The following is a 27,868-nucleotide window of genomic DNA, read 5'->3' on the forward strand; positions in this document are numbered from 1 at the left end:
GGTACTGCAGCTGGTGAGTGGGCAGGTGCAGCCACCATCTGCTCTAGGAGTCCATGTGCGCAAAGGAACTTCGCACCCAGGACCTGTCCCGGGCACCACGGATTCCACAACCTGCCTGGGACACGGCTAACCCCGCCCCCTCGCGGTGACGACTGGCTGAACCCTTCCCAGGGAAAGGTTCTGATTAATGAAGACGGCTGTCCCCTCTGTAAGTTACGGCGAGACACCTCTAAGGAGCTGAGACCCGCCAGGTGTGTGTGAATGGGGGCTGCAGTTCTTCCTGCCCGAAGGGTCCTTGAGAAGCCTGTTTGTTTTTCCCGGCGCCTGTCTCCACCTAACCCTGTCTCTCATTGGCCAGCCCTGGTGGGCGGCTGCGTTTCCATTGGCCGGGGGGCGGTGTCTGTCTGGGCCGGGTGGGGGCGGGGCCTCTGCCGCGCTGAGCTTGCCCTTGTGTCTGGTGCTCTGTAGAGCTGCCGCCGCTGCCGCTGCCGCTGCCGCCTCCGCCGCCGCCGCTGCTGCTGCTGCAGCCTGAGCATCCGGGAGCCGCCGCCGCCACCGCCGCTAGAGCCGCTTCCACCGCTGCCACCTCCCCTCCCAGGACCCCGAGACACACCGAGCGCGTGCGGCGGCTGCTGCTTGCCTGCGCCCCCTCTCCCGCCGCCCCTCCCTGCCGTGACCTACCCACTCCTCGTAGCCCTCGTCCGCACCTTTCCGACACCCAGCCTCGCTGCACCACCTGCTCCGGCGGCTTCGGCCGGCGCTGGGACTTGCCGTGCGCGCTGAGAGGAAGGCGAGCGCCGACCCTGTACCTGGCGGACGGGCTGTCGCGGCTGCACCACCAGCAGGAGGAGGAAGAGAAGAAACTACTTCGCCCACCGAAACCCCGTTCTGCGGGTGCTCCGCCGCTGCCGCTTCTGCTGCTGCCGATCCGCGTCCGCGGGTTCGATCACCGCAGCCGCAGGGACCGTGGGTCCGGCGGGCGCCGCGAGGAAGACCCCGGCCGAGCCCTCCACTCGGGTGCCCCGCTCACCAACAGCTCCTTGCCCTCCAGTTCCTTCCCAGACCCTTTTAGAGAAGGGACCATGATTTGGAAACGCAGCGCCGTTCTTCGCTTCTACAGTGTCTGCGGGCTCCTGCTACAAGGTAATCCCCGCCCCGCCGCGGGGAGCATCAACTTCACGCCCATTCCTCATCTTCCCCACTCCACCCCGTATTTCTACTCACCCCTTCCAGTCCCCAGACGTTCCCACCCCTTCCCCCTGCTCCCCGGCGCAGCAGAGGGCAGTGGCAGCCCCTCGGATCTCTGGCGCTGGCTCAGCCCTGCTCTTCTCCAGTCAGCCCCTTCGGCGGCACCTTTCGCCTCTCCGTTCACCTGAGCTTCCCACGTCTCGCACTCCGGCCCCGCAACAGCCGCCCCCCCCCCCCCCAGCCCCACGCCTTTTGGCTGGCAACTTGTGCCTTCTCTGAACATGCCACCCTCCCACCGCCCCCCACCAGCACTCTCCTGACCGACCCTCTCCATCGCTTGTCATCTCTTGAACCTCCCCCTTTTCGGGTGGCCTTTCCCTTTCCCCCTCTTCCCACCATCATCGTATCCTGTGTCTTTAAAAAGTGAGTGAGAGTCTGGGAGCGAGCTACCGAGACGGCGAGGACAGCAGCAGCGGCAGCACCGTGTGCATTGCAATAACATCCCCGGGGTGGGGGGGCATGCATTGTGAGACTTGTCATTCACCGAGGAAGAGAGAGGAGACTGTTTCTGGGGTTTGAAAAAAAAAAAAAAGAAAGAAAAAGAAAGAAAAGGGAGAAAAAGGAGAAATAAAAAGAGAATGAATAAACTAAGAAATTAAAAAAAAAAAAAAAAAGAGGGCGAGAGGAAGGGAAAAATTAAAAGAACCAAAGCCACTTTATCAACAAACCGACTTTTTACAGTCCGTGGGGTTTCCTTTTTCTTTTCTTTCAGTCAAGAAATATACGAACCCTAATAGTTACTTTCTGCTAGGGATTTTCGCTTTGATTCCCTACCTCTCCCTTCGCTCTCTGCCACTTCTTCCCGTAATTAATATCACCCTTTCACGTGAAATGTAAGAACCCCTGTGACCGCAGTAGAGGGAGAACCGCACAGAACACTGTGATTATGCAAATCACTGGGTTTGGATGCAAAGTGGCTAGGGACCTGGGATGCACTTTTTCCCCAGACCCTCTCGGAGGAGGGAGGAAGGGACTGTGTGGGATTGGGAGGACGATGCTGATTATGAAATAAATGACAGTGTTTGGAGTAGGAGTGCATGGGAGAGCACGCTTTGGGAGGGGGGAGCGGTGGAGGCAGAGGCGGCATTCTAGGACTGGGTGGGCAGGAGCTGTAGGGGGAAGATTGTTGCTTTGAAGAGAGGAGTGGTAGGGATGTGGCTTGAGTGTGAGATTCATGGAGAATGGGTGTGAAATGATGGTCGATAGCATATATATATATATATATATATATATATATATATATATATATATATATATAATTTTAAAGCCAGGTAACTCGTGATTTCTTATTAAATCTTTGCCCACCTCTAACTCCTCTGTCATCATTTGTGTATTTGTGGGCAAAGATAAGTTGAACAAATTCATTTATGTCTGGGTAAAAGGAATCTGGAAGTAAAACACATGCAGACACACAGTCGTGCAAAACCCAATCGGCCTTTGGAGGATTTAAATGAGGTCAATGAACCATCTTTCAGCAAGTTCTTGGAATGCATCCTTTCTCCTGTCCTCCGCCGGGATATAGACCGGGACCGTCTTATTTATGCATATATATGAATAGACAAGAAGAGGCAGTGGACAGCATTTTCATGAATTAACTACCTGACCTTGCAGAGATATTTTTAGACGATTTTGTGGTAATTTTGTGCATTTTATGTTGGATGTAAATTCAGGATATGTCATGTGCCAGAATCTCCTAGAAGCAGACAGCCCATTCTTCCTGCTTACGCTGCCTCGTCCCATTTCCCACCGCTCGCTCCCCCCGCCCTTGCACAAGTAAACCGGTAGCTGGCTGACACATTACTTGGGTTTCTAATCCGTGCTGAAACACCCTCCCAGAGACCCCACTTCACCTCTCAGTAACTTGCATTTTTTCTGCGTGTGTGTGTGTGTGTGTGTGTGCGCGCGCGCGCTCCCGGCGCACGAGCCACGCCGGGTATGGGAATGTTATGTGGGGAAATCAGTTAATTTGGTGATTGTGATGAAAATTCGACACCGCTGGATGTGTTTTCCCTGCCAGTCTGTGTGTGCTGGCCTCAGCACGTCACTGCACGCACTGCTGGGCCGGTGCGAGAAGATTATGTATTAGAGAGCATGTGGGCAATGGACTGCATTTGGGGGTCGCCTCCTCTTTGCCTTGAACATTTCCCTGTGAATTGTCTATTCAGTGCAGTGCAAAATAACTGTCTGCTGGCGCCCCTCTCTCTCTCTCTCTCTCTCTCTCTCTCTCTCTCTCTGTCAGCCTGGAGGAGGATTGACTTTCTCTACCCTGAACATTCCATCAGCTGCCTTCTCTTTTACTAAGGGCATGGCTCTTTTTATTAAGTATGTAAACCAGTGATTAAGACAGTGTTGCTTTCACAGCGGACTGCGTGGGGGTGGAAGGCGCGTGGTGTGCCAGGGGAAATGCACCACTGCAACCAGCAGCAGCACCAGCAGCAGGTCCAAATAAATAAATAAATAAATAAGTGTCCAAAACAGCAAGCAAGGAAGGAGCACCAGCCCAGTGATATCTGTGTACTTGTGAGCATCTTAGATCAGGCCATATTAATACACTCAGAGAGAGGCTTTAAAGAAAAAGAAAAAAGGAAAAAAAAAAAAGAAAGAAAAAAACAACAACAACTAGAAGGGGGAGGGGGCACGAAGCACCACTGGATTGTCTTCTCATGTTTATGGCCGCCTCACATTTATCAAACACTGCTCTACCGACACATCACACTTTGTTGATTTTGTCTGTTCCTGCTCAAACAAATTGCTCGTGCCTCCCTTGTCTTAGTCTTGTCTGAAAACATTGCTTCAGGGTTCAGGTGTATGTTTCTCCCACTGCCTTACTGGTTTATTGGGATTTGGTGAGGTTGTCAAGTGAAAGCTTTATTTCCTGGACACAGATTAAATACTTAACAGGTCTTTCTCTTCTGTGTGCAGGGAAGGCAGGCTAGGAAGGGTGGTAGGGGAAATAATGAGCAACTGACTTTGGCTAGGGGGAGTCTGCTCTGCCTGCTAGTAGTTATGACTAGGCAAATACTATAGGCAGTCTACAGCTTCTTATTTTTTTAGTTTTCTTAGCAGTATCGTGGTATCCAATCATTTAATACTAAGCAGTTTATGGATCCTTTGTATTATTATCCCCTTTCTTGCAGTGTGCTTTATCTTGTACAAGAGGACTCATTTGAACATGTCATCTTTGTGTTTTCAGTGTTTTATATGTCACTATTTTTTTTAACATTTTATGAGAAGCAAAATCAGTCTGCTGGCTTGATAATATATAGAATGGTGAGCCAGTGGTAAGAACTGAGACAGTGATAAAATGAGGAAAGCAAAAAAAAACGCTTAAATAATTTTATTTACAACACCGACTTATTTGTCCCCAGTGGGTCTTTATGAGATAAACAGAAAATAAACATGTTTCTGACTAAAGTATAACTTGGAATTAGACTAGTGTACTACAAAGTATAACTTGAAATCTGATTCAGTGTTAAGCTATGGGGCATCCTTTCTTATTTTTTCTCCATCACAGACAGGAAAAATCTGAGGTAAGGGCAAGGGACACTTGAGAGAAATGAATTTCTTTAAAGTGAGGAGTGTAAAAGCATGCCACCTGTAACTAAGTTTGACCTCTCTTGGCTACAGAGTGGATACAGTTCAATTGCTAACCCTTGCTGAAGCTGTATCCCTTTCCAAGCCTGAGGAGGCACTGCAAAGATGGAGACTGTCTTAACAAGGAACCATCCTAAAAAAGGCAAAAAAAAAAAAAAAAAGTGGTGGTCAAAATATAATGAGAAAATAGACATGCCTCGACCCTGATTTTGTTGTGAACTGTATTTCCTTTTTAGAGTTTATCTTAGACAAAAAGACATCCAACGTAAATACTGAGGTTTAAGTTTTCTTTTTATGTATTTATTATTTATTTTGCCATGGAATATTCTGGTAAATGATGTTATGTTCAGAAAGAAAGATCTTCAAATTAAAGGTCAATTGGACATACATATTACTTGGCTGAGTGTGTGTCATTAACTTCCTCTTATATTTTTAGAAAACGCATTATAATATAAAATGCACACTAACGAACAATAAATGAAATACTGGTAACTTACTACTTCCTAAAAGGTTTCTCCCACTCTTTTACCTTTGTGAAATAACCTTAGTCTTGTCGAGCTTAATTCTTATACTGAAGGGAGTTGCTAGGATATATAGCTCAGTCCTCTCTTTTTTTGATTAATAGCCCAAACTTTGAAAAATAGAGTCGATATATAAAAGACAATGACTATGACTTAAATACCAGACGCTTAGTAATTAAGAAAATCTCCCCATAAAAATGAGTAGTTTCTGGACCAACTTTGCATTAAGATATGAAAGCTTACTTTATTGTTGTCTCGTTTGTACAACTATCAGGACTGTGGGAACGTAACATGGCGAAGGTAAGCATCAACTGAGATGGCCCCTTCCTACTTTCTTCATTAGAAATAAGGCAGTTGAAAGCTATTTACCTCACATTTAAATACTGAGATGATGTCGTTTTACTTAAAGAAAAAAAATACTTAAATTACTTAAAGAGCAAATGGAACTGCAAACATGTTGGAAGACATCTTAAAACATGCATTTTAAAGTGGCCTAAAAGTCAAACTCAAATTGTATCAGTTTTCTTTTCAAGATAAGTATTCTACAGGGTATTAGATGATTGAGACAAGTAAGATTTACTTTTTTACAAAGGACTTTGGGTATATTAATAATATAACATAGACCTGTCATATTGATGTTTTATTTGATCATACTGATGTGTGTTCTGTGAGATTTATTGAGAAAGAACCCTTCTTTAATAGACTTTGTTAAACCTTCTTGGTATAATTGCCTATCGAATGGCAGCTGGTTGAATAGGTTGAGAAGGCAGTGAGAAGGGAAATCAAATGCCAAGAAGCAGAATTCGCAAGCTGAAGTCAGAAGCCCTTTGTATAATGGAAAGAGACTGGTTTGTTTACTCTCTAATATAGCTCTCTCGTGCGATTATTAAACTTAAGCTTCTTGAGGGCAAGCCCTGAGCCTTACTTATCTGTTCAGTCTTCTTATTCTATATTTAGTAGATGCATAATAAATAGTGTTGGACTGAATAATAGGCATGTCCTAATTCTGATGGAGTTAAATGGTCCCTTCTCTTTATAATATATCAGCACTCATACTTTGTTAAATAATGTACTAAGAGTTCATTTGAACATTTTGTAGGCTTTATTAATTTAGAAAACAGTTTTCCCATAGAAAAGTAACATAAAAACAGCTCTTGATATAAATCTTTAAATGAACGCAATCTGATCAGTTGGTCTTAATATTGTTTTCTGACTCATTTTTTTTTCTAATTAAAAATCCTAGATATTTTGCATTAGATTAGATCACAACCTCATTCCATGAAAAAATGAGGGGCAAGATTTAAATTTACTGACTTAACGTAAAATATTGAAAAGGACAAGTTCCTTGCCACCATTTTATTTGAAAATGTCAAGCATCTTTGGAGTGCAGTTTTGTAGTATCCAAAAAAAAAAGACATCTTCTGCAAATTCCTTACATAAAGTGGTGGCTGAGGAGTAGTAGCCCAGAGCTCTGGCTGCTGAAGCCCCCTGCTGTGTGAGGATGCAAATAGCATCTCAGGCCTGATGTGCTCTGCAGCGACTGCAGAGGCTCAGGAGAGCAGTCATGTGGCATGAGTGGACTGGGGAGTCTTTTCCCAGCTTGTAGTGGATAGGAACCAGCCTTCAGCTTTCTATGGCCAGGAATAATCCAGAGAGTATTGCTAATCACGTGATTTTGTGATGGAGAACAAGAGAACACATCTTTTGTTCGGAAATGAATGTAATAAATAAATCCTAATAAAATGATCAATGTTTTCATCAAATGGTGAAAGAACTAGTTTTTGTGAAAACTATCAGAAACATGGGTCAGTTTAATGAAGATAAATAACAAAGTTAAAGTAGGATTTCTACGCAGTTGTTTACATGCTTTGGGCCTGATAAGTGTTGGGCTAGGAGATATTCTGTTATCCTATCTTTAGTGAGTAAAGAATCAGTCCCTTGGTGTTTTTTTTTTTTTTCTTATTGGAGCATTTCCTGTATTATGAAAATATGGTAGTTTTTTTTTTTTTTTTTTTTTTTTTTAAAGAGGGATTAAATGTTCACATAGTTTATTTAGGTCCTCAAGTGGAATTTCTGTTAACGTCAAATTAGTAGAGGCTATGTATTGTATGAACAGTAATATTTATCACAAAGGCAAAAACATCTAGTAGATTGCTTCATAAAAGTAAGAATTGTGGACCAGTTCTTAAGGGGCAGCCTATCATGAAAGCCTGTCAGATAACAGTAACTAATACAGCTTTGTTTTTTTTTTTTCCATTTCACTTGCTATAGAAAGAAATAATTGAACATATTCTGCATGCGGATTTTCATTCAAAAAATGATTCCAGTTGGTCCTGTTAATGTGTTCAGTGGGTTTCTTGAAGCAGGTCTGAGATTGTTTTCATTTTAGAAGTATGCGGCATAATTAAAAGTTAGAAAAGTAAATATTCTAGTAAATTAGATATCGGTTAAATATTAATGCCAAAATCAGAGATGTAATAATTGAAAAGGGAAATGTTCCTCAATCATTTATCTCTATATGCACATAAATATAAGTTGAAAGTGTACAGTTTATTTTTAGAACTGAAGGATATCTTTATAATTTTCATCAGTAATCAAAGTTTGGGGCTCTCAGAGATGATGTGTAAGGAAAAGGCAAGAATTTGTTTGTACTCATTATTTTCTTTTACCTTTTTTTATGAAAGTGAACATATATTTTTAATTATGTTCTCTTAGGCTGTACCAGTGGTTAACTTCTCCACTGGGAAAAAAAAAAACAACACACGAGCCAGGTTGGTGATTTCTGAGCAGGCAGCAGTGCTGAGCATGTGTTCTGGATCTTCTCTCGTGTTCATGAAGCTGCGTGAGGAGAACCTACTGCCACCTGAACAGACACGAGGCTGAGGCTGTACGAGAACCGCCAGGGAGAGAGCTGGCCAATTAATTATTCACATTCTATTTTAGAGGACTTTGAAGTAAATATTAAGGCCATCATTATTCAACTTTGGGGATAACACTGTCTGAGTCAGCAAATAGTTTTTACTTGAATATTTAAAATATCTTTCAGCCATCGGAATGCTGAAGGGGAAGCCCCTGGTTAGTCATAGTTAAAGAGCTTCTCTGGAGGCTAGCTATTGAACGTCATTAGGGATTGTTTAGGAAATAAAAATAAACATCCTTTTACTTTGAGGAACATAAAATCTTAGAGCTAAGTGTGTTCTGCAAATGATTTCACATGAAAAAACAAAAGTCTTTTTATAGGTCAAATAGACCCCCCTTGTAAGTATATTTATATTTGACAATGGCTTATTTACAGTAACTGTGCATTGTGTATCTAAAGCATCTTTGGGAACTCAGGGAGAAAGCACCTTTCCTGATGAGGCTGTGCTGCTGACAGCTTACTGTATAGCTGCTCCATTGATTTGGTGTAATTTATAAAGCCAATTAATTTGTTCTTGTAAAGAAATATTTTTAGCTTCTCTGCTAAAATTGTGGGCATTCAAAAAGGCACGTGCCTTTCTTAACACTTACTTAAACATCAAGAACGAAAATTTATAGTCCGTAAAATATGTTTTTACTTTCTTCGTAAATTCATGTTTTACACTAGTTTGTCCTAACCCCCTCACCCCCCTGGGAAAACATCCATGACATACACCTTGCGTTCATTCTCATACCTTACATGTCTTCTGCTTTCCAATCTGCAGTAGTACTAAGGTTGTAATGAGAAATTCTTAGAATATTTATATTCAAAAGCAAATAAGGAAATGTACAATCAGCGTCTCATTTAATTGTCGTTCTTTTATTGCTATTTATTTTATGTGTTGAAGTCAGAATAATAACTCGGCTTCTTCAACACTCTCCGGGAATAGAATATCTCCCCCACTCCTGACCATGCTACCAATCTGAGAGACCCATTAAGAGAAATTAAAGGGGGGAATGAAGGAAAAAGAGAGGGAGTTTTGCTAATACCTATCTATGGAATACATACAGAAGGGTGTCTTTCTTTTTACCCTCCAAGGCCAGGCAAGTACCCCAATGTTTTAGCAAGGTTAAATCATGTATATAGCATGCTTTTACTTGTTTTTGTTATTATGAGTGCATAGTGTGCGAGTTCAACCTCCTTAGACTCATAATAAAAATGGCAAAAAAGAGGAGAGAAAGAATATGAGCCAGCCAGCCAAACACACACAGAACTGCCTGGCAAAGGCTACTAAATTAGCATATGCTAGGCTGAGTATGTCCCTCTGTTGTTACATAATCCCTTTCTAATAGGAAATCAGTTCTCATACTTAACCCTTTCAGGAGTTTTGGAATTCTCCCACTGATAATATTTTTTATTTTGTTTTATTTATTTTCTCACGAACTGGTGTAAATTGCCTATTGAGGGGCTTTGATGTCAAATTCAGTTTTTCTCTCTTCCGTCCTTCTGTATACAAATGTTCCATTCTGTGCCCAACTTCAGGATTCAAGAATCAACTTTTCTATAGCTTCCACTGAGAGGATCTAATTAGCATTTTAGGCTCTCTTTACTCATGTGCAGCTTTCTTTAGAAAATGTATTAGTTCTATGAGGTCCCCCTACGGATTCATAATACTCTAGTTTGTTGCATGTACTGCGATATTCAGTGTGCCTTAATTATGCACGTGTCCTCATTTCAAAGCCTTTTCAGGGATCATGTGGGATAGAACAGGGGTCTGGCTGTAAATTCACTGTCATGTGTTAATGTGTAGGTGGTATTCAGAGAAGGATGTTTCTGAAGGCAATTATATATCTGACTCCAGGATAGCAAGCAGTTACTCACATTCTGCACTAACTAGTTACCCTGCCAAGGCAGAATGAAATTCACCATTGTGATACATAATACCGTATCTGTTGTTTCTCAATAGTTCTTTGCAGTGGGAATGAAGTTCAATAATGAGTGAAAATGTGTATCCGTTTTCCTGAATAGGGATTGTTCCTTTCACTCTCGCAAACAAATAGAAGAATCAGAAATTGTTCCTAAATCAATACACTATTCCCTAACCAGCCCATTAACACATTTTGCTATGGTAGGATCTTGAAGTTATGCTGGTTATTATTTCAGGCTATAGATTTTTTTTAGATCGTATTAATTGCCTGCAATCTTCATGAGCTGCCAAATGTCATTGCATTGCTATATTTGAAGTATTTTCAGTGTTTGATTTAGTTGCAATTTGAACAACTATCACAGTATATAGAAACATTGAACTCATTCTCAAGCATCCTATGCAGAGGGAGGAAGGAAGGAACACACACACACACACACACACACACACACACACACACACAGATTTCTTTTTAAAATAGGGATAGCTTCAAGAACTGGCTCATATAGGGCATCACCATTTATAAAGAAGGTATTTTCCTTCATTGCATGAGTTTGATTTGAGAGTGTACTTTTATTCATTGTACCTTTAACTTACTTGTATACCTCTGTGTTATATCAAAAAGTGAGTTTAATTAGTAAATACAACTGTTATTTCTTTTTAAATTACTATTATGATAAATATGTTTTATAAGTTTATATATTGACAATTTTAACTAATTTTTATTTTATTATTTTATACAATTGCATCATTTGAAGCCATATTATTATTAATGGTATTTTTAAAACTACTATTGTTCAGGAATGCATAGGAATATTTTCTTTTTTATTGAGAATTTTTTACCAGAATCTCATCTATTTGTTTTAGTAGATAAAAGAATGCCACCTGCCCTTTATTGATTATTTTAAGCATTTATGTCTTCAGTTAATGTGAAAAATAAGTATTATTTTGTTTATGCTATGATCTATACAACTCCTTTGTATATTTTTATTACAACATTTGAAATTTTAGGTGTTTGTCTATTTTTCTCTTCTAATGGAGTATAAGCTGCTAGAATACAGGGTCTTAGTCTTCATTTTATTTCAAGTGCCTAATCAAATGTCTCATCTGTGTCTTTTTTCAATGTTTTTATTCCACTGATTGATTAGTTTTCTTTCAATCCATTTAATTTTGTCACATCTCTTTAATTACATCTAAATAATACTTAAGTATTTATGTTATAACTGCCAAAATGCCAATACAGTATACAGAACAGAATAAATATTTGCAATGAATTTTCATTTGTATGTAATATACAGAGAGAAGACACAAATGGGTACTAAGAAACAAACAATTCTAAATAATGACATACTTAACAAAAATATGGACTCATTGCTTTCAGTTGGGGTAGTCAGTTCAATTCTGCACTGAAAACATTTGTCTCACAGCTTTGAGAAATTTCTTTCCAATTTCTCTGGGCTTCATGATCTCTTGTCTTTTTCTTTTTCTTCTTCTTCTTCTTCTTCTTTTTTTTTTTTTCTATTTACTGAAGGCTTAAATTCTTAGCCTCAAAACTATTCCTGATGATGACTTTGGGTAAACATGAAGCCAAATCATCTTACTGTTTTACTTAGCATAGCTGGTATTTCTGGATAAATATATAAACAAAAGAATTACAAACTGACCTTGATCTGCCAGATTATCATGTGGATTGACCTGCATTTGTTAGTGCCAAGCTATAGGGTAGGTTCTCCTAATATCCCTGAACTATAGACTCAGAATACATTTTTCTCAGTTTAACTGGGGGAATCCATCCCTTTTATTTAAAAGGCTTTTTAAAGAAAATCCTAAATACTGTGTGTGTTTTTAAATGCTTACTTTTACTTCTGCAAATGAGGACACCTGTTTGCTATGGATGAATTTGATTTATTTACCTTTTTATATTAAAAGGCAGTGGGAGGTTGGTTGGAAATATTAACTGATTTTGAAGAGAATTTATATATAGTTATTGGGATCCAAATGCCATGGGAGAAAAGACTGTACAATTTGTATTGACTCTATTTCCACATAAAATATTTTACGACTGCTTTTTCTAAAACGTATCAGTGAAATGTAGCTTTTCTTAAGTCTTTTAGTTTTTCTTCAGATTTAAAAATCAGTTTCCTTGATGTCTTTTGGATTTTATTTGAAAATATATTATTAACTAGGACTGACTTAAAATTTACCTGACTCCAGGTGTTGAAATTATCGTGCCATCCTTATGTTGAAATACACATTTAGTAAATATCTAAAGTAGATTCAATGAGCTCCATTCATTAGGGATTATTGCCACTTTCTGAAACTGATATTAAAAGTATATTCTCCCATAGCTTCTCTTATCTTGCTTTATGCTAAGACGTGTCTGTATGATGCAATAGCCACAGAAGAAAGCCTCCTTCTTTAATGTGACTTCTGTTTGACCCTTGCTGATAAACTTTCCAGTGCCCAGAGCAAGGGTCCCCAAACTTTTTACACAGGGGGCCAGTTCACTGTCCCTCAGACCATTGGAGGGCCGGACTATAAAAAAACAAACTATGAACAAATCCCTGTGCACACTGCACATATCTTATTTTAAAGTAAAAAAACAAAACGAGAACAAATACAATATTTAAAATAAAGAACAAGTAAATTTAAATCAACAAACTGACCAGTATTTCAATGGGAACTATGCTCCTCTCACTGACCACCAATGAAAGAGGTGCCCCTTCTGGAAGTGCAGCGGGGGCTGGATAAATGGCCTCAGGGGGCCGCTTGTGGCCCACAGGCTGTAGTTTGGGGACCCCTGGCCTAGAAAATAAGAGGGAATGTAGCTTGGGAGGCAATTTTAGTGGACTATTTTACTGTTTTGATAAAAAGCCATTTTAGTGTGTTCCTGAATTTTATTTATAATATTGAGGATCTTCCTATAAATGTATGATTAAAAATGACATATCTTAATGTCTTCTGTGTAACCACATGGTATGTGAAACACTAGAAATGTGAGGAAGAGTTACAGCTTCATAACTCTCAACATTTTTAGTCATAATGAGCCACTCAGAAATTGATTTTTTCAGTGTGATATAAGAAGGAAGAACATTTCCCTGTTATTTTAAACGATAAACTATTTCAGAGGAACATTATTGACCAGAGTGAACATATTAAATATTATATGATACCCATAGTATCAAAATAATATTTAAATAAGTGCATTGTCTTTATAGAAAGATTTGATGCTAACTAGCATGAAAAAAGAAGTTATGTTCAATAACATTTATGAATATGTTTTTAAAGGTCAAGTAAAATTGACAGAGGATAGTTTCATATCCACTGGCTTTCTTTTTTAACATAGAAGTGCTATGGCTGAGATAAGACCAATGGTATTGTGAAACTTCAGTTCTCCATATCTTTTCACTTCCATGAAATAGCTAAGATAAAGATGTTGGTAGAGAAATAAGTTCATAGGTTTTTAGATGGTAGAGGTTATAAAGTTAAATTTACTTTAAAGTTTTGTTTTGCTTTACCCAGTTTTATTGACTGTGCAAGTACAGACTACCAACAAAGCAAAACAGATGAGTCTCGAATGATATAATAGCAGAAAGGTACATTTTATGATGCCACAGCTATGCTTGAGGGTTCAATATGAAGCAGTTAGGAAGAATAATAATCTTTTTTATCTTTTAACGATGGTCTTTCTATCAGATAACAGTAAAGCTGATCAGGCATTGGGGATATTTTCTCCTAAGACTTTTGTATCATTGGGGTGTGCCCAGATAAAGAACGGAGGTGACTTAGTGACAGAGGAAGAATGAGAAATATTTATAGATGCCCTGACCCTTGAATAAAAGACAAGGGGCAGCCATGCTGGACTATGGTTAGTGTGGGCGTGGCAATGAGGCTGGCCTTGTTCCTTCTCTGGTAGTGAGAGTTCTCTATTCTAGAGGGTAGTAATACCATTAGACTAACTCACACTTGACTTTGGAAAGTGTCCTGCTGCAGCAAGATGTAATAGTTAGGAATAAGGGACCTAAATTCTCCTCTAAGGCATGCCACTATTTTATTTTATATTCCCCCCCTTTTTTTTTGAGTTGGGTGAACATCGGTGAATGAAATTATACAGGTTTCAGACATACAATTTCAGAACATCATCTATACATTGTACTGTGTGTTCACCACCTCCTGTCCAATCTCTGTCCGTCATCATTGATCTCTAGTATCTTCTCCACATCCTCCCATGCTCTACTCTCCCTACCAATTACCATACTGCTGTCTGTTTCCATGAGTCCCCCCTTTGTTTTCTTTTCTGCCTAATCTCTCCAAGCCCTCCAACCAGCCCCTCAACCACTGCCCCGCCCCTGACTGCTGTCAGCCTGCTCTCTATGAGTCTGTCTCTGTTTTGCTTGTTAGTTTATTTTGTTCACACATCCCGGTGAAATCATATGGCATGATTTATTTCACTTAGCAGAATGCTTTTCAGGTCCTTCCATGCTGTCACAAAGGGCAAGATTTCCTTCTTTTACACAGCTAAGTAGTAGTCCATTGTGTAAAGGTGCCACAACTTTTTAATCTACTCATCTACTGACGGACATTTGGGCTGCTTCTGAATCTTGGCTATTGTAAATAATGCTGCAGTGAATGTAGGTGTGCATATGTTCTTTTGAATTAGTGTTTTGGGTTTCTTCAGATAAATTCCCAGAAGTGGAATTGCTGCTTTATAAGGCATTTTCATTTTTTAATCTTTGAGGTAACTCCACACTGCTTTCATCAGGGTATGCACCAACATGCATTCCCACCAAGAGTGGAGAATAGTGGGATCAAAAGAGGGATCTCTCTTTTCCACACCCTCGCCAACATGCCTCGTTAGTTGATTTATTGATGATATACATTCTGACAGATGTGAGGTGATTTCGATTTGCATTTCTAGGATGATTAGTGATGTTGAGAATCTTTTTATATGTCTGTTGGCCATCTGCACACTAGATAGGCATGGTATTTTTTTTCACTTTTCACCTAAAGTAGTTTTATAATATAAATATTAACTGTGTATTCTTAAAATACTAAAATTTAATTTTTTATATCTACCCATGCTTTATTCAGTATTTAAAGTTTGTGCACATATAAAGAGATTTTTATTTTGATACATGTGCATGTATACATTCAAAAGCTTTTTTTTTTGCTATCAGGAATTTTATAAATTGATTCTGTAGTGATCCATCTGATTGGAGTTTCGGTCAGATTTTTTTTTTTCTTTCATGAAATTATATCAGTACGTCAACTTTGAAAATTAATAAAATTTGCTCTATTAGACTTTATTATTACAAAGTAGACTGAATTAAGTATTGCACTTTTATGTTCAGTTTTGTTTTTCTGTACATTTAATGTGTGTGTGTGTAAATTTATTATTGTTTTATTCCATATAGACTTTGGTTTTCTTATAACTTATCCATTCATTGATTCATTTTCCAACAAATACATGTTTGAAGGCAGTGTTGTAAAGACAGATTAACAAGATGGAAACAATTTCTGCCCTTATGAAGTTTATAGTCTAGTGTCTGAGACACAGAATAAACAAATCAAAATATGCAATTCTTGTTTTCCTGAAATAAAAATTCCATTTTTTTCAATAGTAACAGAATGTGGGTATTTCAGTGATATATGAAATCAATAATCTAACAACAATATTATAAACCTCACTGGACTTTTCAGATTTTTTTATTTAAGGTTAGATTAAAAAGCTCTCATTTTCCCGTCATTTATCCTGAAAACATTCTCAGTATGATGCCAATTTCTTCCTTTTTCTATTAATACAACTTGAAAGAAGCTGACAAGTTGCACAAGAAATATTCAAGCAGACTCTATTCTAACTGATTTGTTCAAGAGGATGATTCATTTAATTTCATAAAGGCTTAGTGGGCCAGAACCGATGACCAGGTCAGCAGAGGGAATGTAGAGGAGAAGAGGTCTGTGAGAAAGATCTATGTAACAAGCAACAATATTTAGTTTTTTAGAGCTGAAGTTCTGCTTGAGCAATTCAGATGTTACCAGCGACAGTCATTTAAAGAGCTGCTGATGCCTCAGGGAAAGTGTTTTTAAAGGGTCCTATCTAGAAACAATGCTCCTTGTACGCTGTCATATATATTAAAACTCTGGCCCTTTCTTATATTACAATACATTGTGCCTGATTAAAACTTGTACTACAATAATATTGCTTCTTGAGAGTGCTGATTAAATGTTGTTCCGGAAATCTGTCTTCTTGCTCAGTCTGCTCTGAATATGATCGAAATATAAATACCAATCACAAGGTAAACAAGGCTGGAGAATAGTTGAGAACACCATTTAAAAACTTCTAACATAAAGGCCCTGGCCAGTTGGCTCAGTGGTAGAGCGTCGGGCCTGGCGTGCAGAAGTCCCGAGTTGGATTCCTGGTCAGGGCACACAGGAGAAGTGCCCATCTGCTTCTCCACCCCTCCCCCTCTCCTTCCTCTCTGTCTCTCTCTTCCCCCTCCGCAGCAAGGCTCCATTGGAGCAAAGATGGCCCGGATGCTGGGGATGGCTCCTTGGCCTCTGCCCCAGGCGCTAGAGTGGCTCTGGTCGCGGCAGAGCATCGCCCCCTGGTGGGCAGAGCGTCGCCCCTGGTGGGCGTGCCGGGTGGATCCCGGTCGGGCGCATGTGGGAGTCTGTCGGACTGTCTCTCCCGTTTCCAGCTTCAGAAAAATACAAAAAAAAGAAAAAAAAAAAAAAAAGAAAAAGAAAAAGAAAAATACAACAACAACAACAAAAAACTTCTAACATAAAATAAAATTTTATATGCAATATCTAACATGTTAGAAAATACAAAATTGAATAAAGGCTGCAAATATTCTCGATGTCTTTATAGTACTTTTTTTAGTGTTTAAGTTTGATGACCTCAACATGTAAATGATGTCATATTTCTGACAAATTGTATGGCATTTGGGATATTATTATTTATTGATGAGTGGTGTCTTTGGAGTAGGTGGTATATATCATTTAGTAGAGTAAAAAAAAATTTTTTTTTGATATATACTTTGGAAATCATAACGGTGGTAGTCTAGCACAGCAGTTTTTAGCCTGTGTGGTGTGGCGGTGGCGTGCCGCTAAAAATTTTAAAACATGCCACACCAGACTATTTAGTCAGGGGTACTGACCTATTTTCCCTTAGATTGTCAAGTAAAATACAAATGACAACAGCCAACACAACAGTAGCCGTCCTGTGTGAAGAAATCAAACTTATTCTTATTTTTGGCCAAAATGTATTTTTGGTATGTCGCAGAATTTTAGTAATTAGTTCATATGTGCCATGACATGAAAAAGGTTGAAAACCACTGGCCTCGCATGTAGTTGCTCTATTGGAAGACTTGTTTATCTGGTTACATATGACAACAGTACAATGCACAGCTAGAAAAACCTCAGCGAAATCATTATCTTTAATTTTGTTCACTTTATTTGAAAAGAAAGTTTGAAATTAAGGTAGTTCAAACAAGTGCTCTGTTGCAAGTGATTATGAGCCAGAGTATTGCAGTTTTATACTAAATAATTTATTTGAAATATATATATATATATTCAGGTTTCCAAACTATTGCAGAGCTGCATGCATATTTGGGAACTTTTGCAGAGGGAACTAGGTGGTGCTGTTCGGTCATCTTTGTGTCTTAGTGACTTCTGTGGTCCTGCTCTGAATTCATTAAACTCTTCCGTAAGCAGGTGCATAGGGAAGATGCTGTCTGGTCTCCTAGTGGCATTTCTTTTTATTTTACTAAGTTTGTATTGATCTTGCATCTTTAGTTTCAGCAGTATTTTCATACCGCATAAAAAACTTTCTTCCTAAGCGATACAATATATCACAGTTTACATATATTTCTTTTAGCATTTAAGACAGTCTATTAAGTCTTCAAAGAATTATGTTATGTGTTTTTAAAATCTTTGTACTTGTCTGTTTATTTGCCAAAAGTGCTTATAATTAATTGAATCAGAATTTAAAGTGATGCAATTTTTGTACAGGTTGAATTGATTTAATATAAATATGCTATAATAGAGAAGCTCAAGGAAAACATATTTTTGTTATTTGAAATATTAAATATTGAATTAGGACTTTAAACAAAAGAAATGAGAAACATTTTCTTGAAAAGATATTTTTTGCTTAACTTACTTTTCTGTAAGAAAAGTGACCTTGATTAAGTGGTTAGTTAATCTTTGCATGTTTCAGGATATTAAGTTAATAGTGCCTTCCAATGATCTTGGCCATACCTCAGAATTCAGTATAAAATAAGGCACTTATTTCAAACTAAATAACAACAAACAACAATACTCAGTGTCTGTGGATATTTAATACACTGGTATCTGTGAGGTGTTTTATTTGCTTGTTTATTTGTTTTGGTAAGAAATACAAACAAATACTTCTTTTAAATACTTTTAGGTTTACGGAATGCAGATTTGAAAAACATACACTGACTGAATTTTTTTCAGTCAAAATAATCTTGTGTTATAGATGAATAATTCAAAGTTATGTTTCTTAATGATTTTACAGTGCTTTTCAGAAGAGTATACAATAAAATTTATTCTTTAGTGACACTCTGGATATAAACTAAAGATGAAGACCTTACAGAGTTTTACTTATGCACCACCAGCTCTATCGTTTTGATTGGGCACTAAAATAATTTTCGTTCATCTTTATTTCTGATATAAGACATGCTCCTTGCTGCTATTTACATACATTATATATAGAACACTTATGTTTTGCCTTAATAGAAAAGTAAATGTTTTGCAGAAAACTCTTTGTATTTTCTGTTATCTCACAAATCTTTTATCTGTGGAAGACAGAATCGATATGGTATTTCTTCCATGGCATGTCATCTTAGAATTCAAAGAGATAATGTCTGAGATGAACATCTTCTGTACTAATAAGCCTAAGTGACAGTGCTGCTAGACTCCTTGGCTCACGTCTGGCCTTCTGGCCTCCTGAAATAAAATTGAAGTCACAAGTATTAGAATGAATGACAGTGCTTAAACACGTGTCAAGTAAGAGTTCAGCCGGGGGTGGGGGGGTGAGCTATATTAGAGAATTGGGATTGCTCATTCACAAGAAATACCTTCATTTTCTATCAAATAAAAGTTTTCCTAAGAAGAATTATGTAACTCATTTTATAGGGCTGTCACCTTAAAATGTGAAGAAACCTAATAATAAATAGATACAAAATTTAAGATTATCTTACAAGTTGGTATTTATGTTTTGGGGTTTAATTTTTTGTATTACAAAAATACTTTCAATATTTATGACAGTGAAGTTTAGAGTAAAAGAAATTATGAAAGGTACTCATGTATTGGCTGTGTCTGCGTGCTCACAAATATTTAGTGTGTCTGTGATAATGGATCTACTTTTTGAAAGTTGAGATTTTGACATCAATACTAATTGAAAATGTTCAAATTTGATAGATACTAGATTTACTCATAGAAAGTTAAATGGCACTGTCATCAGGACCAAAGCTTTCTAGATAGCCTATTTTTAAAGTGTACTATCCTTTAATTAAAATATGATATTTGGTGAAGAAGTAGGAGATGAATGAATAAATTTCAGAATTATTTTCCTTCTGTAATATAAAAAATCTATAGGTTATTTAAACATTTTTAAAGGGTTAATAATATCAAAGCTTGTATTATAACACTGATGACTGCTTGTTATTTTAGGAGTAAAGTTAGAAGGGGAAAGACTGAAACACATCTCTAGCAATACGCTTTCTTCTTGGACTCTTGGACTGTAGCTCCAGAATGAACACGAAAATCAATGCGTTTTTCATAATTTCTTGTGGTTATTGTTCATTTCCTGGAGATCTAATATTAAAATAAAAGAAGCTTTCTTCACAATTATTTTTTTATGAAGATTAATCTCAGGCAATGTAACAGAATCCATTGACTATAATCAGTGGCAGAAAACAGACTACTTGCCATCTCATTTTTTTTCCCCCCAAGAGCTTCATTTTATCTTTCCAAATGTTCCTTTGGAAACTTCTATAGAAGCTTCTTTTCATCTTGCCACATTTTATCAATGATGAAAGATTTATATCTCATGGATCTAAAGGTGTTTTTCACTTTAAGAGATAGACTAAAGAAAACAACAAGACTAACGAAGGAATTTCTGGATTTCTTTTGAGATCAGACTCAGATAGCAGAATAGATGAAAAAGTAAGCAAGGGTACTGATGATAATTAATAGAATAAAAGCAACAGTGTAATGGAGAGGATAGATGTAGATCTTTTGTATCTTTAAGTGTATTTTTGTTCCTTAAACTGTTAGAAAATAGAACCTCTCCCTGGTCAGTTGGCTGGGATGGTTAGAGAGTTGTCCTGGTATGTAGAGGTTGCCCCTAACATCCCTGGTAAGGGCACACATGGAAACAGATTGATGTTTCTGTCTGTCTCTCTTACTCTCCCCTTTCTTCTCTCTCTAAAATCAATAACTAAAAATAAAAATAGAATCTTGAATTGAGGCTTGATATAACAGTATAGTTGCTATCAATAAATCAAGTTTTGATGAACCAATAGATACAGACATCATTCATGGTTAAAGAGATTAGAATAGAACTAAATAAAAAATTTGAGTGATCTTGATGCAGCATGTCCACAACCTAATTGTAGTAGCACAAGTAATAAAGAATCCTAGCACTGTAAAAGGTCGGTATAATCGATATTAAACCACATATGACTAAAAGCTACTTTTTAAATATATGTCCCCTACTTGATTTGAGTCAGGATTTAAGTTGTCTTAAAATTATATAGTATTCTAGTCTTTCTGTATTGGCATAAATAGGAGTGGAAGTGATGGAATGCAGTAATTATATCTTTTGCTGGTCAGTCCCTGGAGAAACTCTTCTTATTGTGGCTTTGCAATTTTGAAATTGTCAACTTTTTAAAAAGTATCTTGTTTTGTCTATAAATGGTCAGAGGTGAAACTGGGAAAAAGAACTCAACAGAACAGTTCTTAAAAACAGAGCAGTGGTTTAATCATTGATTTTTTTATGAGTTATTGATTTCAAAACAAATAAAACAAAATTTACAAAAGCAGTCACTAGATTTAATTCCTGATATGTCAATCAGCAGGGGTTTCAAAGGGAACAGTGCTGGTTTTAAACTCAAGTCTCTAAAATTGGGGAGAACTTGGCATTTTAGGTAACCAGCTTCCTTATCCAAAAGTCTAAAATTAAATAAAAAAACTTTGAAAGAGATTAAAGGCACTTGCTAAAAAGTTTCTCTTCTCCTTTAACTTAAATAAACAATTATATAGGTAAACTACAGAGCTGTGGCAAGCATTTAGAAACAAAAAGGGTATATTTGCTAATATAAACATGAAAAAAAAATATTCTAAGTGTGCTAATAACCTAAAGTAGTCCCCCTGACATTATTTAAGACAGTGTCATTATCAGAAATTATCTTGTCATCTTGTTAACTGGTTTATATTTTCTGTATTTTCCTTCTACACACTAAATATGAGTGCAGGGATATTGTTTATTGTTTTTAATGTCTACTTGCAGAATATCGTTAGACACACAGTTGTTCAGTATAGTTTTTGTGCATGATGCTCCTGATTTATTTTTCAAATCAAAGACTTGACTTTTTGAGCAACTTCTTTTAGTGAACAGAAATCAAATTAACACATGGATTTAAAATACAACTATTTAACCTTAGTTATGATTTGTAGAGTTATTTCAGTCCTCTTTTAGACACATCATAACTCATATTTTATTATAGATTATATGTTAGTTTTTAAAATTGATTTTAAAGAGAGAATTAGATTTGTTATTTCACATATTTATTTATTTATTGTTGATTCTTGTCTGTGCCTTGACCCGGGATTGAACCTGTAGCTGTGGCATTTTGGAACATATAGGGACAATGATCTAATCAACTAAGCTACCTGGCCACAGCCTGAGAACATTTTAAATTTTTTTTTTTTTTTCTGAAGCTGGAAACGGGGAGAGACAGTCAGACAGACTCCCGCATGCGCCCGACCGGATTCACCCGGCACGCCCACCAGGGGCGACGCTCTGCCCACCAGGGGGCGTCGCTCTGCCGCGACCAGAGCCACTCTAGCACCTGGGGCAGAGGCCAAGGAGCCATCCCCAGCGCACGGGCCATCTTTGCTCCAATGGAGCCTTGGCTGCGGGAGGGGAAGAGAGAGACAGAGAGGAAGGAGGGGGGGTGGAGAAGCAAATGGGTGCTTCTCCCATGTGCCTTGGCCAGGAATCGAACCCGGGTCCCCAGCACGCCAGGCCGACGCTCTACCGCTGAGCCAACCGGCCAGGATTTTAAATTTTGTTTATTGCATTAGGCTTGAAATAAAACACAACACTGCTGTTGCTCATTGAATAAAAGAAAATAGAGCAGGGGAATTTACTCGCTGTAACGCCATAAAAACATCTTTCAAAGTATTGATATATTTCCTTTGTAGCTGTTTATCATTGCTACTGTATCATTCAGATGTGTGTGTGTGTATATGTATGTGTGAATGTGTTCTTTACCCAAAATTTGTTTGAAGTCAGGGAATTATAACTTCATTATGTGAAAAAAAAAAAAAATGAAACCAAAGATCATAATAGGCCATAGGGGAAATTCTGCATAAGAAACCTGTTACAGCAAAATTGGATGAAAGTTTTAAATAAGCTCCGCTGTACTTTAGGTTTAAACATGATCTCATTCAGTCCTATTTAAATCGTATATCAGAGCATAGTCTGAATGGAAAGTACAAGGGATTAGGCATCAGGAATTAGAGTTCTGATGATGACGGTGGTACTGGCTCTCTCCATCACCCAGGAAAACTACTCATCTGTCTAGGGGTCAGTTGCTCAGAGGGTGTTAGCCTTGGATCATTGCCAAGGTCCCTTTCAACTTGAAGAATGTCTCCAATTCAGCAGATAAAATAAGTGGATATACCTTGCAAAGGTTTAGATATGATTATATCTTTATCATTAAATGAAAAGTTTTAATTAGGCAAGTGTTATGAATGATGAAATAAATAGTTGTGTTTATAAAATTCTACTGATTCATTTATTATGTGCCTCTATTCATAGATTGATTGACATATTGGCATATTATTCATATTGAAGTATATAACCAATAAATCTGATTGTCATATTGTTCCATGTATATTAAAGACTGTGTGGGCATGAATAAATTAATCGCATTTTTTACTTTTTACACAACTCTCTGTAAGGAGAGACATGAATAACTAAAAGAGAGCTTATTGAAGAAGTATTTATTTTGTAAAATACGTCTAAGAAAAATCTTAAACTATCAGAATTGTCAACTTTAAAGGAAGCAAGAAAACCTCAGTGATTCCAAGAATAGACTTCAATAAATGAAGCTACTTTTACACTAAGTGCTATAAACAACTTTTTAATATGCATTAAGGCTCAAAACAAAGATAATGTTCTTAAACTACTTCAAGAGTACTTTAGAATTAATTAAGAAATAATTTCCACACAGGACTGCTAGACTTTAAAATAGAAAGTGGTAAAATGCTTTCTTGGTATTTAAAAGGATCGATACTTTTTTTTTTTCATGTTTATTGGATGATTCAGAAGTGTACCCCCTTAAAGATAATGTAGACAGAACTGAAGGGCCTCCAATCATGAGATCTGAAACCGGTTTGCACAAGTTGTAGCTAATCCAAAATTTCACTTTTATCCAATCGAATTTGCTCTTAAGACGGCCAAACGCTCGTTATTGCCTTTGTAAGTATTTCATTAAATAAAGGTTGCATTGATTAATTTAGAGAGGATTTCATAATAACCGCTAATCATAATCGTACAAAGAGTTAAATTCCCTTCATTACGGAGCAAGGCGAATGCAGAGTGTTTATAGGCAATTTGGAAGGTCAGTACTCAGACTAATTCACCGACAGCCGCAGATGCCTGGTTAAGCTGCCAACACAGTTGCTTTCCGAGTCTGCCAGAAAGTCAGCTGCAGCTGCAGGGAACATCCCCCACACACACCCCACCCATTGCTAAGCCTGTGGATTTTACAATTGCTACGGAAAGAACAGAATGAGGAAATGTAATTCAGGGTGATGATCACCTCATTTACCCTATTAATGGCTTTCACGTTAATTTATTATGAACAGCAAAATATAAACAGATAAGAGGTTTTTTTTTTTGCACACATTGTATGTTCTCAGATCCTTTTAGGCACATTTTGCAAAGGAACCTGGTGAAATTGTCTTCCAGGCTCAGTTCAATCTTACTCATTTTTTAATAAGTAATCATCATCATTATCATTATCATCAACTTGATGTTGTGCTGTTACCTGTGGTTAGAGAAGTGTGACCACAGGTCACAGGTGCAGAGGGTGGTATATTCTGGGTCTTCGATGTGACCCAGGCTTCGCCTCTGATCTTGATTTGCTGTGTAACTTTGAGTTGGTGATTTTACCTCTCTAAACCTAATGTCACAGGGTATTGTGAGTGTTAATTAGTTAACATAGTAACATGCCTAGGATCATGTCCAGAAAATTATGGGCATTTACTAAACTATAGAAACAATCTGAGAGGAAAAAAAAATTTGTTCAATCCAAAGTTTGCATTTGGTTCTTGGAATTTTGCATGCACATTGCTCAGTATTTTTTTTTCCTAAACTATTTTAAATAGGGCATTATAGGAATTAAAAGGAGAGGGTTATCTAATAAGAATGTTCAGAGAACCCTGGAAATAATAACAGAAAATTTAAGGATATAATATGGTATTTTTTTCTTTTTAAAAAGTTTTCTTTTTATTTTGTGTACTATTCTATTAACATATCATTAGATGTGTGATGGAAATGTAAAAATGTGAGGAAATATAAAAGATGTTTAAAAAATAGTTTTCTTTTTAAAAGTTTGAGCAGAAGCACTAGAGAAAGGAGAAATGCAGAAAGAAGAAATAAGACTAATGTAGTATATTGCTGTTTATAAATCTACAAATATGTATTGAGAAAAAAGTGGCCATAAAATATTTTAGTAGCAATATTCTTTAAAGCTAAATAAGTTGCATTTTGGATATTCTGTAGCTATAGAGACAACTTGGAGAGCATTTCTTTAAGAAAAGAAATCTTCAACTTGCTTTTTTCACCCTTCCTTTCTTCCAGGTAAATGAGAATGTATTGGGAAGAGTCCTTTCCTTTTTTGAAACTACTAAATATATTCCTGGAAAGGATCATCTGTTTCTCTATAGATGAATTTCAGAAATTAAATGAAATCAATTATCAACAACATAGCCAAAAACTGTACTACCCAAGTGGGAGCTATTGCCAAGGTCTATGGGGTGATCACATTCCCCTGCTTTTCCGTCTTCAAATACAATTATATTTTAGTGGAAAACATTATTTTAAACCACCAGGGAAAACTTGCTCACACTGTCTCATTTAACTACTCTTTTAAGCAAGGTTTATAGAAAATCTACACCTTCTAAACTGTGTCATCTAAATAGTGTAATTAAGATTTTAAAATGCCATCCTAGGGGTTTGTAGCTGACATACTATGTACACATTTGAGATCACAAGATTTGATATCTCCCCTCTCTCGTTGACTTTTAGTTGAATGAAAAGTGTGGGTTTGTATGTCCTTGTGATGTTTCACTAAAAGGACACTTTGTTAATGAGAAAATAACTCTTTAGAATTCATCCGTTTCAAGGTCATGGAATAGTATACACATTGGCCATCTTCTTTTACTAAATGAAATATTCATTTATAATTCTGCATCTAGCCATAAAATGGAATTGTTTTTCAATCTTTCAGAACTTATATGGACTCATGAACTTAAAAACCAGTGTTTTAAACACATATAAATATGTTTTTATGATGACTCAGGCAGGTAGTCTGTATCAATATGAGATAGATATCTGGATATAAAGGTGAAAATCCACGAAGGATATTTTCACCAAGCATATAAAATAATTGTGTTTTTATGTTTTATTATAATACAAAAACACACACACTATTTTTAATTGAGTGAATATTATAGAAAAGCCACAGAAGGTAGGCTTGTACTGAGGATTTGTGGTTATCTTATCTTTGTTATATGTGTGAGTAATATATATACATATATATGATTATTTTGGTTCTTTTAAGCACTTCTTCAGAACTTGAGTGTGAATTTAGAAATTAATAGTAGTCTGAAAATATAAAACTAATTTCTTAATAATCAATACAACATTACTTTTCTCTGCTAAAACAAAATAAATTATCAAGCACAAAAAGTGTACCAAACAGTAAGACATGAAATGGTAATATATTTTACCAAAATATAGATAAATCTTACAACTTTTAAAAATGTAACTTTAGTTAAAGTAGCTATTTATGCTATCCCTTATTTAAATAGGAAAACACTGATATTTGTCTATGTATCACTTTTGTGCTATAACTCTAAGACCACTGAAATGGATATTAAGAGGTCTATCATCAATTTCTTATTCTGTACCAAATATTTTGGACATTACATCTTCTAATCTGTACGAGCTATGCTAAAAGCAAATCTTTATACATCAGTTTGTTTCTTGGAGAGCTCCTGTCAACATCATATTTTTATCCATTGAAAATATAGATTATTTTTATTCCCATTTAGTCATCGAGAATGTCATTTTTTCTTCCTGGAATTCCACAGATATCAATTTTTAATGAAGCAAATTTTATGAGAAATCTAAAGGATAACTTAGAATGTTGATGAAATAATGCTTGCACTTTACAAGGGAGCCTTTTTATCTGTGCAGAATTCTTAGAGATGTCAGAAATCATTGTCTACCTTCCTTTCTTTATGCTGAGAGCCAAGTAGGGAGTTAGGAAATGAAGAGAAATGCTCTGCACACAATGGCCTTCAGTGAATATTATTGATGACTAGACACCTGCTAGGATGTAAAGGCATTAAATCCATATTATTTTGCCTTTTAACTTGTCAACTCAGACATGGCAGGCAGGGGAGTTTTCTGTCAAACATTAGCTTTTTCATTGCATTATGATTTTTATTTTTTATTCTTGCAATTTCAATATATAACACAATTGGGATTTAAATAATATCAAGTTTTTTAGCAATATGAAGGTGAGCTGGAAAACATGTGTTCTCTTCATATGAAAATATCCAGACAGTGTGATATACATCGATGCAATTGTCGCCTTTCCAAAATTATTTTTTTTATAGGAAAATGCTGCTCAAGGTTTTAAATCACCTTAGGTCTTTCTGTCTTTACAAATGCCTTCTGAAATGTGGTTAAACATCACCTGCTATTAATGGAAAAGTAAGAATTTATTTTGTTTGTCAATTTATTTGGAAGGGTATTTTAAAAGGGAGGCAGTGTAATGCCTTCCCCAACCCCCCGAGATCAGACTGAATGACATATTTCCAGGAAGTGGGAAGGGAGTTCCTGAAATACAGGGATCTTTATGTTCTGGGTCTAGGTCAGTATCTAACACATGGTCAGCTCCCAACTGAGAAATCAGTTCACTCAGGACGTGTTTCATTGAATACAGTTTTCATCTAACTTTTCTACTTAGGGTAGGAATATAAGCATGATATTTCAACTTTTGACCTTAAGGTAAGTTGCATAAGGTATCTAGCTTCTTGAGAAAAATGTTTTGTGACACATATAAGCCATAAGGCAAATGGAGAATCCTTTTCACCACTCTTGATGGAAACCTTTCTATAATAGAAAGGTTT

General features: G+C 37.1%; 1 protein-coding gene across 3 annotated transcripts in view; it reads left to right on the top strand.

The window, feature by feature from the left end:
• The first annotated feature begins 493 nt into the window (after positions 1–493).
• The window catches only part of CADM2 (cell adhesion molecule 2), a 1,163,936-nt gene continuing 1,136,561 nt past the window's right edge, over positions 494–27,868 (top strand). For all 3 annotated transcript variants that reach the window (XM_066347042.1, XM_066347045.1, XM_066347044.1), the window contains exon 1: positions 494–1,143. In XM_066347042.1, coding sequence (XP_066203139.1) covers positions 1,083–1,143 — 61 coding nt within the window. In that variant the 5' untranslated portion in view covers positions 494–1,082. The remainder of the gene's footprint in view (positions 1,144–27,868) is intronic.

Source organism: Saccopteryx leptura, chromosome 8, assembly GCF_036850995.1.
Source record: "Saccopteryx leptura isolate mSacLep1 chromosome 8, mSacLep1_pri_phased_curated, whole genome shotgun sequence".
NCBI classification, from domain to species: domain Eukaryota; kingdom Metazoa; phylum Chordata; class Mammalia; order Chiroptera; family Emballonuridae; genus Saccopteryx; species Saccopteryx leptura.